This window comes from Patella vulgata, chromosome 4 (genome assembly GCF_932274485.2).
Source record: "Patella vulgata chromosome 4, xgPatVulg1.2, whole genome shotgun sequence".
Classification (NCBI taxonomy): Eukaryota; Metazoa; Mollusca; class Gastropoda; family Patellidae; genus Patella; species Patella vulgata.
In genome coordinates, this window is record NC_065882.2 from 31,513,209 (window position 1) to 31,529,325 (window position 16,117).

Sequence of the window (16,117 nt, forward strand, 5' to 3'; positions counted from 1 at the left end):
ATGGAGCTGTTGTTACCCCCACCTGGCCGCGGGGTGCATTTTAAGTTGAGATTGGGTCGAGCCTTGCTTGCTCTGTATAGGCCAGGGTTTGGGTTCTATCCCCTTAATGATGACATATACCACCTCGCCACCAAATCTGAAGAGAGAGAGAGACAAGATATTTTCAAACATCCATTTTTTATTAACCGGAAACGAAGAACGACTACAAAAATGTCAATAATACATTACAATATAGTACAAAAAATGGAGTTATCTCCCTTAACGTAGACCAAGGCCTTAATTATATATGTTCTTGACATATGTTCAAAGTGTCCATGGGTATAAACATCAAGGCAAATTACAAATTACTCTATGCCACTAACTCTGCTTCAAAGATCTCAACTACTATGTTTGCCTTTAAGATTTATCAACATGTACAATTTGAATAAAGGAATAAAGATAATCAAAATCCCTAGTGTTGTTTACTTTTTTTACCTCATAAATATTCATAATGCGCATAAAAGACTTGCGGTGCTGCGCAGAAACAGTATGTTTTCCCGCCAACATACGGTTATGCATCAAGAAACTGACACTTTTACATTAAGTCTTATTGTTAACAAATTCTAACACATCTAGATAATGATATTATGCCCAGAAAATGTGTTGTTACAATCATACATTTCAGTGGTCTACAAAACTAAACATCCACAAGTGACCGTTTCCCACGTGATCAATGGCATGGTGTACAGCGCTTTGTGACTAAATTTTCTATCACCGATCACCGAAAGGCCTTTACTTGTAAACGTTTAAATGTTAGAATTAATCCCTAATCTCTTATAACACTATCACATACAGGATAAACAATGACAAAGTATATAAAATTATCAAAATACCTGAAGAGAGAGAGAGACAAGATATTTTCAAACTTTCATTTTTTATTAACCGGAAACGAAGAGCGACGCACTCCTTAGTCTCGATTTACAAGACTCTAATTACGAACTAACCGCAACGCTTGGCTGGAGCAGGAATGCGCAACCTTCCCGGTCAAAGTATGTCTGTTGTTAGATTTGGAATATAAATATTAAACACATGTAAATAGTCATATATTACCAATCGTAACACTGTGACACCTAGTATAAGTACAGAACATTGTGGAACACCATAACATAAATTCACAGGTTTAGATTTTTTATTATTGATTTTTACGGATTGTGTTCTTCGATTGAGGTAAGATTTGAACCATTCTAAGGCCAACCCCCTGATACCAAATCTGTCATGAAGTCGTTTAATAAGTACATCCTGATCAGTAGTGTCAAATGCAGCACTAAGATCTAATAAAACAAGTTTCACAACATTTTTATCATCCAGTTTTAAGAGAATGACATTACAAACTCGAACCAAGGCCGCTTCTGTGCTGTGTAAACTTTTATAGGCTGGCTGAAAACTATCATTTAAATTATTGCGTTTTAGCTCTTGTTTAAATTTTATGGAGACAACTTTCTCAATCAATTTGGAGGCAAAAGATAAATTAGACACAGGTCTATAGTTTTTAAGAATATTTTTGTCAAGGTTCGATTATTTCAATAGTGACCTAACTTCAGCTTCTTTTAAGACTGTTGGAAAAGTACCAGACATCAACCATGCATTAACAATGGAGGTTAGAATGGGTAGAATTTCGTCCAAACATGATTTTAGCAAGTGCGTTGGAATTGGGTCTAAGCCACAAGTCGATGATGAGGAATTGGTTATAATTTTTTTCAATTCCGATGAAACTTTATCAAAAGAAGAATAACTATCTACATCAGTTTCTGAATCTGCACTACAAAAGTTTGAATGCAATTTGTACGAATTGCTTCTTTTTTCTCAACAAAGAAGTTTGGAAAAGATTCAGTAAGACAGACAGTACTACTACTATCAGTATCTGGAGAGAGAAATGGGATTTAACGTCCACTCGACACAAACTAGGTCATTTCGGGACTAACATATGGTTTAATTTTATTTCAATGATTTGCTTGCGCATAGGGGTCTTTAGCAGTGGAAGGAAACCGGAGGACCCGGAGATTACCCATGAGGTTGGACAGGCGACCCTACTCCTTGTCACGTACAACCGGGGATCCGAAACCATGCCAGCCATCCCCCCCCCCCAGTGTCTGGAAGATCCAATGAAGTGTCAGATGACTTTATGAGGCCGTTTATAATGTTGTATATCTCCTTTGTATTTTCTGAATTTACAGTGATTTGATCAAGGATGAAATTACGTTTCAATGTTTTAATTAAATTATGTTTCGTTTCTAGATTTAATGTATAATTGGCAATGGATTTAAAGTTTAGTTTTGCGCCAAAGAGCTTCAGCAGTTTTACGTCGTAACTTACTTTCGCAAGCTTCGTCATTGAACCATTTCCTGTTTGGTCTAAGTGTAATATTCTTTTGAAGAGATGGGGCATGATTATCGAAAATTTCCTGAAGTACAGAATTATAAAGATGTATTTGACTAAGTTCGATAATGAAAATATTCTGCTGAGGGTAAGCAGAGCGATAAGCAATTTGATTGGAGGAGACTTTGGAACACAATAACTCTCCTAATTGAGGTAGAATGTACAGATCGGTTTGGTCGAGACTTTGGAACACAATAACTCTCCTAATTGAGGTAGAATGTACAGATCGGTGTGGTCGAGACTTTGGAACACAATAACTCTCCTAATTGAGGTAGAACGTACAGATCGGTGAAGGCATTCATTGGGTGTATGCCTTGATGGAGTTCGGTGATGAACATTGTCTGCTTACGGTAAGCAGAGATAAGCAATCTGATTGGGGACTATTAAAATGGGTTCGTCCGTCTGTCTGTCTGTCCGTCATACTTTTTGGGACACAATAACTCACTTTCCAATTGAGCTAGAATCTTCAAACTTGGTGTAGGTGTTTATTAGGTCGATGCCTTGATGGAGTTCGAAGATGAGCATTTTCGGCTTAGGGTAAGCAGAGATAAGCAATTTGATCGGTTGATGCTTTGGGACATAATTAAGTGAGAGTGATGAAACTTGGTGTATAGTTTCATTACATCAATACCTTGACTAAGTTCGATAATGAGCATTTTCTGCTCAGGGTAAGCAGAGCGATAAGCAATTTGATTGGTCGAGACCTTGGAACACAATAACTCTTCCTTCTAATTGGACTAGAATCTTCAAACTTGGTGTAGGTGTTTATTAGGTTAATGCCTTGATGGAATTCGAAGATGAGCATTTCCTGCTTAGGGTAAGCAGAGATAAGCAATTTGATTGGTTGATGCTTTTGGACACGATAACTTTAGTTCTAATTAAGTGAGAGTGATGAAACTTGGTGTATAGTTTCATTACATCAATACCTTGACTAAGTTTGATAATGAACATTTTCTGCTCAGGGTAAGCAGAGCGATAAGCAATTTGATTGGTTGAGACTTTGGAACACAATCTATCATTCTAATTGAGTTAGAATGTTCACACTTGACATAGGCGTTCATTAGGTGAATGCCTTGATGGAGTTCTATGATGAACATTGTCTGCTTACGGTAAGCAGAAATAAGCAATCTGATTGGTTAATGCTTTGAGGCACGATAACTTTGGTTATAATGAAGTGAGAGCGAATATAGATTCATTATATCATTAACTTGACTAATTTCGATGGTGAGAATTTTCTGCTTAGGCTAATGAGTGATAAGCAATTTGATTGGTCAAGACTTTGGAACATAACAACTCTGCTTTTAATTGAGGTAGAATGTTTAGACTTGATGTAGATGTTCATTAGGTGAATGTCTTGACTGAGTTCAATGATTAACATTTTGAGCTGAAGCTTAAGCAGAGCTAATCAATTTCATTGGTCAATACTTTGGGACATGATAGTCTGGATTCTATCTGATAGAGAGTGATGAAACTTAGTGTATAGTTTGATTGCTTGATACTTTAAAAAAAAAGAATAATTGGGATTTTGGCGGGGGACATCAGCCTCACTGTTGGCTTGTTTAGCTTGCTCTGTCTATCTCTTGCAAAATGTGGGTGGCAACCGCTGGTTATCCGATTTTGATGAAACTTAAAATATGTGTTAACATCCCAAAGATCTCGGTTCCTTTCCATATTCATGCATATCAAACCGTAACTTCCTGGATTATGGCCCCTGATCATACAAAAATATGCTTGTACGCAAATAGTCTAAAAGTATCTTTTTGGACATACTCGATCACTTTACGATTACAAACCAAGAGCTGATACAAGGAATAATTTATCATTGTTCTCATACTCGCATTTTCAACTTCTACCACAGATGAGATTTTCACCGAAAGATACTATTCGTTTCAATTCTGTCAAAAACCGTCAAACTATTCAAGAAAACCAATTTAAAAAACATTGTTCCTGGACTTTTTATATGTGACAAGATTGTTAAGTGCTTTTGCAGCTCAACTTGTTAGACCTTATTACTAACTTATTGTATTGTACAAATTTAAAATTCTTTATATTTTATTTGGTTGTGCAGGTAACAGTCATTTTATTTAAGTGAGAATTTTTCGCAGTTTACGCACTCACTATAAATACATTGACCAGTTTGTTTGTTGATAATTAATTGTGATTAGTTTAGTTTTGTTTGTTTTCAATACTCGAATCCCCGGTTGTACGTGACAAGGAGTAGGGTTGCCTGTCCAACCTCGTGGGTTTTCTCCGGGTCCTCCGGTTTCCTCCCACTGCTAAAGACCCCTACGCGCAAGCAAATTATTGAAATAAAATTAAAACCATATGTTAGTCCCGAAATGACCTAGTCTGTGTCGAGTGGACGTTAAACCCCATCTCTCTCTCTCTCTCTCTCTCTCTCTCTCTCTCTCTCTTGTTTTCAATACGGTATGTTTAATTTTCTGACCAAGAAAGGTCTTAACATAGGAATGGTTGTCATTTTATAAACAAAACAGTGGAACTCAAATTACTTCTTAAAGAATTTGATATTTTTGGTTTCACCGAAACACATTCACCATTTAGAAGAGATAATAGTACACTTAGTTCGTCTGGCATAAATATGTAAGAGAATCTATTAATTGTAAAAGGAGAACTGATTTGGAACGTGATACTCTTGAAGTCATTTGGATTGAAATTACTATGAAAAAGACATCACCTATTTTAAAGGAGCTAAATCGCTAATATTTTGGATCTAGAAATTGACACGTCGCAACGTACATACCAACGGTAAAATGTTTATTTTGTCTTAATTATTGGATATCAGAAGCCTTCCTTTTTCCCGTAAGATCACAACATCAATGTTGATTTAAATTTAATGTCAAAGATTTTGGATGATATTGAGTTAGAGACTTAGCTACTTTTAATATGTTGTTTATACAGAAATCCGGCATCTAATGTTAAATGGCATGATGAATTTAAATTAATAATTGATTCTGTGTGGAATCAAGGAAATGAACTTATCATTTTTGGTGACATAAATATTGATCTGTTACACAGCAAAATTTCTTATTGTATCTGCCCCAAACCATATTATTGAAACTAAAGTGCCATGTTATTCTATATCAGACCACTTTCCAACTTGTTTTACATGGTCCAAAAGAAGAGTAAAGATAAACAAAACATATATATGTTGCATACAGATCCTTTCGAAATTTTGTTGAAGATAATTACATGCGTGACTTAAGCTTAATTAACTTTGAATATATTTATCTGATAAATAACCCAACAGATGCTCTTCAAATTTGGTATGAATTAGTAACTCCAATAATTGATCGCCATGCTCCTATCAGAACTAGACTTGTAAGACTGCTATCAAACCTCAAATTTAATGCGACAGCATGATTTCCATAAAAGTAAGAAAAACGACACCAAATATAAAAAATGTCGAAATTGTTAAAAACAATGATTCCTTAGTCTAAATCAAAGTTCCTCCAGGATCTGGTCGAAGATAACAAAAATTCTAAACAAATATGGAATACATTAAAACTCAGCAGCTAACAAAAGTAACAGCAGTCCCCACATGCCACTGGACAGCAATATAGTTAATGTCTTCTTCTCTAATGTAGCCGATAAAATATCCCTAGTAATATAAGGCTTGATGATAATTTATAAACCTATCTTTCAAAATTCTGTTTATGAAAACAACTGATGTGGTTAATTCCCTACAAAAATCAGATGTTTCCAAGGCAGTCGGTCTTGATTCAATAAATCCACTTTTTCTCAGCTTAGGTCAATAAATCATAACATATACACTTCTTTATTTAAACAAGCTAATGTTATTCCACTTCATAAAGGAGGTACCAAAGATGAACCCAATAATTATAGGCCAATATCAATTCTTCAAAATATATCAAAAATTCTTGAAAGCCATGTTCAAAAACATCTTAACAAATATTTAAATAAATATCAACTCTTATATAGTAATCAATCAGGTTTCCGTTCATCTAGCTCTTGTCAAACAGCCTTAACACATATTACTGAAAACATGTATGACGATATTGACAACAATCTCCTTTGTGGAGCAATATTCTTTGACTTTAAAAAAATTTGACTTTAGTAAATCATGACATTCTTATTGACAAATTTAAACATTTTAAATTTTCTAGAAAATCAATTCTCTTTCTAGAATCATACTTTTCTAAGAAAGTCAAAACTTAATTATTTCTATGTCTTTTGCTCAATAGGTTGTCAACTCACAATTATACGATCATTGGTGTCATTCTCACACTTAAAACTCATTTACACAGGAAATAATAACACAATTACCTCCCAATTTCCTCCCTTGTTTTCTATTCTCCACCATGGAGTAGCTTTTTTCAAACGTTTGAAAATGAAGAGGAAAATGATATTTTTGCCAATTTCTCAGCTGGCAATAGTGAATTATAGGATTAATAGGATTATTCTTTAACAAGGTAGGACTGTTTAATGGATCATCTTGGAACTTTGCATAATTATTCATTAAACCGTAAAGACAGAAACTATTTATTTTGGTGCATGCCCTGTACCAAATTGTTCCTCAGTATGGTACCGTTGTGACGCTAAATCTCTTGACTGTCTTTTTTCGACAGCAAATAATGGCCTTAAAATTAATCTTAGATGTAAAACATACTGCCGACGTTTACCCTTGACTAGATAAATTGAAAATTCTGACAATAGTAAATCGACATCTCTAATCAATGTATATTTATCTATAAAATTCTGCTAAAACAATGCCCTGATTACTTATTTGACCTATTACCTTATTATCAAACTCCTTATAATCATCTTGACAATAAACTTACTACTCTCAAGCCAAACATTAATATAGTTAAAAGCAGTATACGCTTTAAAGAACCCAAACTATGGAATTTGTTGCCGCCCTCTTTAAAAACTTTTCAGGAAAAAAATTCTCCTTTACCTTAAATCTACTCCAAATATATTATCCTAAAAAAAGCCCCCCCCCCCCCCCCCATCTCATATTTCTTATTACATGTATTCTGTATATCTCCATATTATTTATAAGCATGTACATATACATACATGCCAACTATTCAAATTTTGTCTTAATTCTGAATTCCGATTTTACTCTTTATAATTCCGTTTTTTAAAATTTATTGGAAGAAATTTATTTTATTTCATTCCTGACCTTTTTGATTGATAAAATCCTCTCGTTTTATTTTTACATTGACGACTGTCTCGGCATTCTCGCTGTTTGTTGTGAATCTGATGGCGATACTGTTTATCATAGTATGAGTCGGTAAAACAACGAAAATAGTCGAGAACATGTGTCATATTTTCCTTATTATGATTAATATAAAATAGAATAAGCTATTATGTCTGGAATAATCAAGATCAAAATGTCATGTGGTTATTTCCGTCATTTGCCGTGTCTAATTTGCATAATTCGCGGTAAAACGACGGAAATAGCCGAAAACATGTCTCCAGTTTTCTCGATTATTATTAATATAAAATGGAATAAGCTAATATGTCTGGACTAATCGAGATTAAAATGTCATGTGGTTATTTCGTCATTGGCCGTGCCTAATTTGCATACTTCGCGGATATTATTTGCTTCGCGGATATTATTTGCTACGTGGAGCCATTCTCGCATACACTCGTACATTACACTCGTACATTACACGGCGGGTTTACCGTTAGTTGCCATTAACGTTGTTAGCCATATTTCCTTCTGACTTGATAAAACATGTTTTCAAGCTGTTTTCCATGTGTGTAAAAAACAAATTACAATTATAAATAAAACCCAGTATAAATAATTTACGACTTCTACTTCCGTGTCGGTCGTCAAGACAAACAAAATGGCTTCCAAAACAAATGTCAGACAAAAATACCGGGATTACTTGATTTTGGGTCTAGTCATAACTTCATAAGTGTTTTAAAAAGACACATTGTTGAAGAAATGTGAGATTTATAATTTATTTTAAGGTTAAATAATATGAATATTATTACATTAAACTATTTTAAACAGTACAAGTCTTATACAGTAATTATGTTTTATGTAGCCTCTTACAATTCACAAGACAATTTGAGAACATTTTTGTGTACATCAAGGTCGATATTTATTGTCAACTTTGAGCAAAAATATTAACTGGGATTTTTTTCTTTCTTAACTCCAGGCCTGGATTATTTAGGACTACACCTTTAACTAACATAGTTTATATACTTAATGTCGATCCCAACTAAGCACATAGCTAATGGTAATCTGTTATCTTCACTTAACAACAAATTTAGGTCATGCCTACATGTAAATGACCAAAAGCATATATGCATACTTTCGTATATAAATAGGTAAAAAAAACCTCAGATGCATGGACCTAAATCACCAGCTGTTTTTATCCAATAATACATAGTACTGCTTTAAATAGGTGCTAATTTCTCAAAATTTTCTTGGGGCCCTTCATGCCTCCGGCTCCTGCGGGGCTTCCAGCGCTCACGGTGCTTTGCACCGATCGAATTTGGACCTGCGGTCCTCGCTCTACCCCAATACAAGACATTCTGATTTTCAATCTTTTCAGGTTGGCATGTATGCATATATAATCTTCAAAAAAAGTAGGGGATATTGAAATGCAAATGCCTATGCAGGTTGCGATAAGATAAATAGTCATGGACATTTGACATGCTTTGAGAGTATGTTCACAGATAAAGAACTTAAGGCCCCAACCGAACCACTGAGCTGCACATGTGACACGCAATAGTGCCATACATGTGGGAGGGGTTCATTGTCAAAATTAACACTGCTGTGTGCTGGTTTATCTATCCATGTTTGCTTTCCTATCGGTTCTTGCGTAAGATTTACTGTTTAGCGTATCTTTGCTTTAGTGTGTGGGTGGTTGGATGGTCGAATGGTTAGCACGCGCGCGCTGTATCATACGGTCTGTCATTGAGTAAACTGGTGAGGTTTCGATTCCCCGGTTGTACGTGACAAGGAGTAGGGTCGCCTGTCCACCTCGTGGGTTTTCTCCAGATCCTCCGGTTTCCTCCCATTGCTAAAGACCCCTAAGCGCAAGTGAATTATTGAAATACAATTGAACCATATGTTAGTCCCAAAATAACCTAGTTTGTGTCAAGTGGACGTTAAACCCCATTTCTCTCTCTTTCGTGTTACGTTTAATTTGATCGTGAGACGTGTTCGTCGACGCCTTCCGACAACACTGCAAGAATTGGCCGTGGCACTGCAAGAGGAGTGGGTCAGATTGCCCCAAATCGTGATTGGACGGTTGATTAGAAGCATGCCATGACGAATTGCTGAATGTCTGAGGATTGATGGAGCAATTACTCATTATTAAGACAAAAATCAAAAACGTCCATTTTCACTTTTGACGGTGTATCTCTTTGCGAGTGAAATGGGGCCGTCCGATAAGCCGCCCATATGAACTGTTTATGTTAAATCATAGTAGAATATCCCCGGCAACAAACTTAACAAGAATGTGTTAGTTTTAATTAAAGTATATATTTCGAGGACGTGTTTCAGACGTTCGTCCTTTATCAACTAGTTACATAAATAATAACGTTACTGGGTATATAATATATAGACAATAGAATTATTGCGCATGCGCATAACGTTGAGGGTTATTAATCCCTATACTGGGAGTATAGTGGACACACTAGAAGTCACAATTTTTATCCAATTTTGATGAAACTTGATAATTGTCTGTTTATAACCCAAAGATTCGGTTCCTTACGATATTTGCGTATATCGGACCGTAACTTCCTAGATTATAGCCCCAGATTGTATGAAAAAAATCTCATTTCTTAGCATGAGGTCAGAATTTTTATTCTATTTAAAAAACATTTAAATATATCACCGTTATACCCTAATTATGATTGAGTTAAAATTTCTTGAAAATCGACAAAATGGACGCTCCTTGTACACAAATAGTGTAAAAGCATGCTATAACAAGGTAGTGCACCCTCTAAAAGTCACAATTTTTGTCTGATTTTGATGAAACTTAAGATATGTTTATATCCAATAGATCTTGGTTCCCTTCGATATTCATGCTTATCGGACCGTAATTTCCTGGATTATGGCCCCTGCTCATTCTATCCATCTCTTGTAAAATGTGGGCGTATCTTGCATAGCAACCGCCTGTTATGTAACATTTGAGGCCAAAATAAAGAACTGCAATAGACAGATTTAGCTCTTACATAATACATCTTTGATATACTATGTTTATATTTGGTAGGAAGTTGATAGTGTAAAACTAGAGACAGAAGAACTACAGAAAGAAATATGTAATTATGAATGTCAGTTAGAAACCTGTTATATAAATATTTTTGAGTTAGAAGGAGAAATACTAGAATTGCAGAAAGATGGTGATAATCAGAAGGTTGGTTTTATTGTGGGATTTGTTTGGATCAAATTGAATCCTTCTTTGAGGTGATGTTTTCTCTGCAACCTGGCTTCAAATAAAACATGACTGATGGAACTGTATACAAAGGTTTCATTAAATATTACTGTAGGTGGGTAAAGTATTGGAGTAGGCGGCTAATCTTTTGAGAGCCAAAGGCTTCAAAAGAGCGCCGCAGGCGTTCAAATTGGGCAGCAAAGGCGCCATCCCTCCCCCCACCCCCGAGAAAATTTTGCATTTTGGCATACAATATGATGCAATTTGGTTGATTTTACACCATTTTCAGAAGTCTACACTTCAAGGCCAATAATATAGGCATCTCTGTATTACAATCATAACCTATATCAGGTAAATATTTTTTTAAATGTAAAAGTTAGCACAAAGTAATTAACTAGTGAACAGGTTTGAAAACTCAGTTTGGTGCAATCGCGGAAATTGGATTGATCTGTCAACTCAACGATCCCTTTATCGACCATTTTTCTAATGTAGCTTGCTAGCTATCTCTACACCGGTCAAGCAATACATTGTGGGCTATTAAACTTCATTTTTGTCTTGTTAAAAATGCTACCTCCGGTCGTCAAGAAAGATACTTGTAAGTCAGCTTCTTTATTTTTGCTGACAAAAAATAAACAACACTTAAACACGCAGAGTTGCGCACCCTGAAAATTGCTTCCTAATGACGGCCAGACTGATTAGGGTTGAAATTTAATTTTCGTTATTTTGACATTTTTGCATTGATGGCACTTTTGAACATGTGATTTCTCAAGGTGATTTTGTCTGATCATATAATGTAATATATCATTATAGAGCCCTGCAACCATTCAAGTGCAGAAACCGGTTATTAAAACTATTCTGATAATGATCTCCATCCGGAAGTATTCTAAAAATGAAAAAAAAAATGGTTAAAAAATTGGCACTCTTCCGAAAATCTTGATTTTTCTGTCAGATATTAGCTGAACAAAAGAACTAAAGTGTTGTTGGATAGTCTGATTTATGGACTATCATATGACATCTAAATGATACGAATTTGATGATTTGGAAATGAATTATGGCGCGTCGAAAATCTAGTATTTTCCGTTTTGGAGCCTTTTGAGACACCCTTTTCTCGAAAACGACACAATTTTTCTTAAACTTTTTTTACTCAGAGTCCTATCGGTGGTCTATGGCATGAATCCAAAAATAAAAGCATTGAAATAATTTAAGTGGTCCAAAAAGAGCCTCAATCTTTGAAAAAAGTTGAAAAATCCTTAAATTAATTGTTTTGAAAACAGCTCAATGGATGTTTCTGAAACTTCTTGTACAGAAAGTTAAGTATCCAATCAACTTGTTAAAACTATCCCGATAATGATCCAAAAACCGGACGTAATCGAAAAAATATCTGGTATTTTGAAAAAAATTTGTCTCAGTAATTTGTGTTAACCGCCATTGGCTAACTCAGTTTTTCGGTCCTAGATTAATTATTTATTGTTCGATTTGTATAAAACAAAGTTCATATGCTCCGTTTTCCGAAATGTCATTTTTATACGCCCACGTTTGTGAACACTCTACAGGTCACAATTTTTATACGATTTCAATGAAACTTGTTTGAGCATGGACTCTATCTGTAATTAATATTAAATTTTAATTAGTGACGTCAAATCTTTAACGTGCACGAAACCAGAAAATTGGCGATTTTTCATTGAATATTCAATCAATTTTTGAACCAGTTACATATTTGAGTAGCTGACATGAACGCGATTCCAAAGTCTCGTGTACACATTGGTGTGACCGTAAAAGATCCCTTGGCGGTTGGAATTCTATATAAAAGAAGACTAGCGCCGCTGTACGAGCATGTTTAGAGATCATTTCGGGACTAACATATGGTTTACTTTTTTTTATTTCAATAATTCGCTTGCGCGTAGGGGTCTTTAGCAGTTTGAGGAAACCGGAGATAACCCACGGGGTTGGACAGGCTTGTCACGTTCAACCGGGGAATCGAAACCTAGCCAGTTGACTCAATGACAGACCGTATGATACAGCGCAGTCCCAAAGGCTGTAGCCTACCGTGCAAATTCCAGCCAGCATAATGTATCTATATAAGAAACATTTATTCCTACTGGCGATTTACAAATATTGCATGAAGAAATTCAAATCATAAGAACATAAACACGACTAATGCACAGTCTCATATTGATTATAAAAGTATAATGTATATATTGGTTATACTATATATGTCACAAAACAACAATCATTAGATAATAATAATTATTTACTAATTATATAAATCATTTAGGAGGTAGGAGTTATCCATTGTTTAATTTAACAGTTATATAATTACCCTGATTAGAGAGAGAGAGAGAGAGAAATGGGGTTTAACGTCCACTCGACACAAACTAGGTCATTTCGGGACTAACATATGGTTTAATTTTATTTCTATAATTCGCTTCCGCGTAGGGGTCTTTAGCAGTGGGAGGAAACCGGAGGACCCGGAGAAAACCCACGAGGTTGGACAGGTGACCCTACTCCTTGTCACGTACAACCGACGTACACGCCAGTCGACTCAATGACAGACTTTATGATACAGCGCGCTCACGCTAACCATTCAACCCCCCACCCTGGTTAGAAAGGTATGAACAATTATAGAGAGAGAGAGAAATGGGGTTTAACGTCAACTTGACATAAACTAGATCATTTCGAGACTAACATATGGTTTAATTTTATTTCAATAATTCCCTTGCGCGTAGGGGTCTTTGTTAGTGGGAGGACCCGGAGAAAACCCACGAGGTTGGACAGGCGACCCTACTCCTTGTCACGTACAACCGGGGATTCGAAACCACGCCAGTCGACTCAATGACAGACTTTATGATACAGCGCGCGCGTGTTAACTTTCGAAAAAGTTATATTTTTGTACAGCTTGGGATATTGCGGATGCGATAACGGCCGAATTGAAATACCATGTCATTCTCATTTTTTCTTCAAAATTTGAAAATTTACTAAAATTGTTATTTCTTGGAACTTTGAGTTTTCGCTTACATATTTGGATTGGCGGCGTCTGTTCGATTCTACCGATCTAGGATTATCATGATGTGAATTGTTCAACTCTATTTTTCAATTACCTTCTCTATCGCAATGCGAATACAAAGAACGTGTCAATATCTGAGTTATGTTAGTGTATTGGTTTTTTTTTGGGGGGTGGGGTGTGGGGGAGTGGTGAAGAAAGTCTTTTGTCATGCATCTGGCGATCGTGTGACGCCTTGGCACTGTGAAAGCCTTCAGTCTTGCAAGCAAGTCTAGTTATTCTTTTTTTTTTATTGGGGGAAGCTAGATCTCAGCAACTATAAGAAATAGAGGTTTGAAGTTTGATTTTCTGTTGGGAAAGTGGTGTGCAGCTACTGCTTAAAGCTATTTCCAAATTTGTGCGCATGGATTCTTCAGATATTTACATTTTTGGATAGCTGGAGACATTTCTGAGCAGATAGCAGTTCAAAACTGTGCAAATTAGAAACTTTGTCGCTCTAATTTTTTTGGTGAAAAATGGAAAATTTCCAAAATTTTCTAAAATTTTTATTTTGGGGAATTTTGAAATTTCATTTATATTTTTGGATAGCTGACATCAGTCCGATTCCAACAATATAAGTTTTGTTCTGAAATGTTGACTTTGATTTTTCACTTTTTTTCGCATTTTGGTCAAATCGTAGAGTTTTTATTTTTTTAAAACGGCTCCAACGATTTTTCTGAAACTTCAGGAATATGAAGTCGAAGGACCAAACCAGTCCATGAACTATAAATGAAAATCCTCTAATCACCGGAAGTAGTCAAGAAAGGTATCCAAACTTTGACAAAATTGTGAAAAATGGGTGCCTGTGCGGAAAATGCGATGTATCAATTGTGTTCTTGTCGATTAGTTAAAGTTTTATATCGTTTTATAGCCAATTGAATTGTCTATCGGATGGTACTAAAGCGGCATGTTTCTATCAAAAATTTAAAAAGTTATGTGACTTTGAAAAGTAACGTTTTTTACGATTTCGAGCAATTTTAGACGCATGTTTCTCGGAAAGCCTCCCAACGATTTTTTAAAAACTTTCTCAATCGAGAGGCTAATGGGTACTCTGTTTTGTGAAACCACTGTATCATTTTTTGAAATGTCAGGGGTAGCCGAAAAAAGAGATCGAAAATCGAAAACGTTGTATTTTTACGATTTGGAACATATTTAGAGGCCTATTTCTCGAAAAGTCAACATAATTCTTTTTTGGAACTTCTTCTACAGAGAGGCCTATCGGTAGTGTTGTACATACAACGATTGTACAATAGTCCCAAATTTCAGGAGTAGCAGAACAAAGGGACCGAAAATTGAACACGGCACCTTTCATTGTTAAGCGAAACATAAGTGGGGGATAAAATCTGTACGTTTTGTCAACGTATAGAGCCTATTCAAGAGTGATGATATTTGAACTGAAATTATTTCAACTATGAGTGTTTTCTTCTTTCCAAAATATGGGTTTAGTGACCCTGTAACAGAAATAGTTGATTGCTTTGTGTAATAATTAGCCTTTGAATTAATATTGTTGCTTCTGTGTCAAAATTATCTTATACCGGTAATCATCTGGACAGAAATCGACGGCTCGCGCTGTTTATAAGAAAGTCCAATTTATTAAGCGTTTGCAGTAGTATCGTACAGTGGTATCGAATATTGCACCTGTGATAAAAGGCATGACGTTGTTTGAGCATGGACTCTATCTGTAATTAATATTAAATTTTAATTAGTGACGTCAAATCTTTAACGTGCACGAAACCAGAAAATTGGCGATATTTCATTGAATATTCAATCAATTTTTGAACCAGTTACATATTTGAGTAGCTGACATGAACGCGATTCCAAAGTCTCGTGTACACATTGGTGTGACCGTAAAAGATCCCTTGGCGGTTGGAATTCTATATAAAAGAAGACTAGCGCCGCTGTACGAGCATGTTTAGAGATCATTTCGGGACTAACATATGGTTTACTTTTTTTTATTTCAATAATTCGCTTGCGCGTAGGGGTCTTTAGCAGTTTGAGGAAACCGGAGATAACCCACGGGGTTGGACAGGCTTGTCACGTTCAACCGGGGAATCGAAACCTAGCCAGTTGACTCAATGACAGACCGTATGATACAGCGCAGTCCCAAAGGCTGTAGCCTACCGTGCAAATTCCAGCCAGCATAATTTATCTATATAAGAAACATTTATTCCTACTGGCGATTTACAAATATTGCATGAAGAAATTCAAATCATAAGAACATAAACACGACTAATGCACAGTATCATATTGATTATAAAAGTATAATGTATATATTGGTTAT

General features: G+C 35.6%; 1 protein-coding gene across 1 annotated transcript in view; it reads left to right on the forward strand.

Moving 5' to 3' along the window:
- Window positions 1-16,117, forward strand: part of LOC130012447 (structural maintenance of chromosomes protein 2-like) — a 140,051-nt gene that overhangs the window by 51,978 nt on the left and 71,956 nt on the right. Inside the window, exon 4 of the mRNA XM_056100419.1 lies at window positions 10,635-10,778. Coding sequence (XP_055956394.1) covers window positions 10,635-10,778 — 144 coding nt within the window. The remainder of the gene's footprint in view (window positions 1-10,634; window positions 10,779-16,117) is intronic.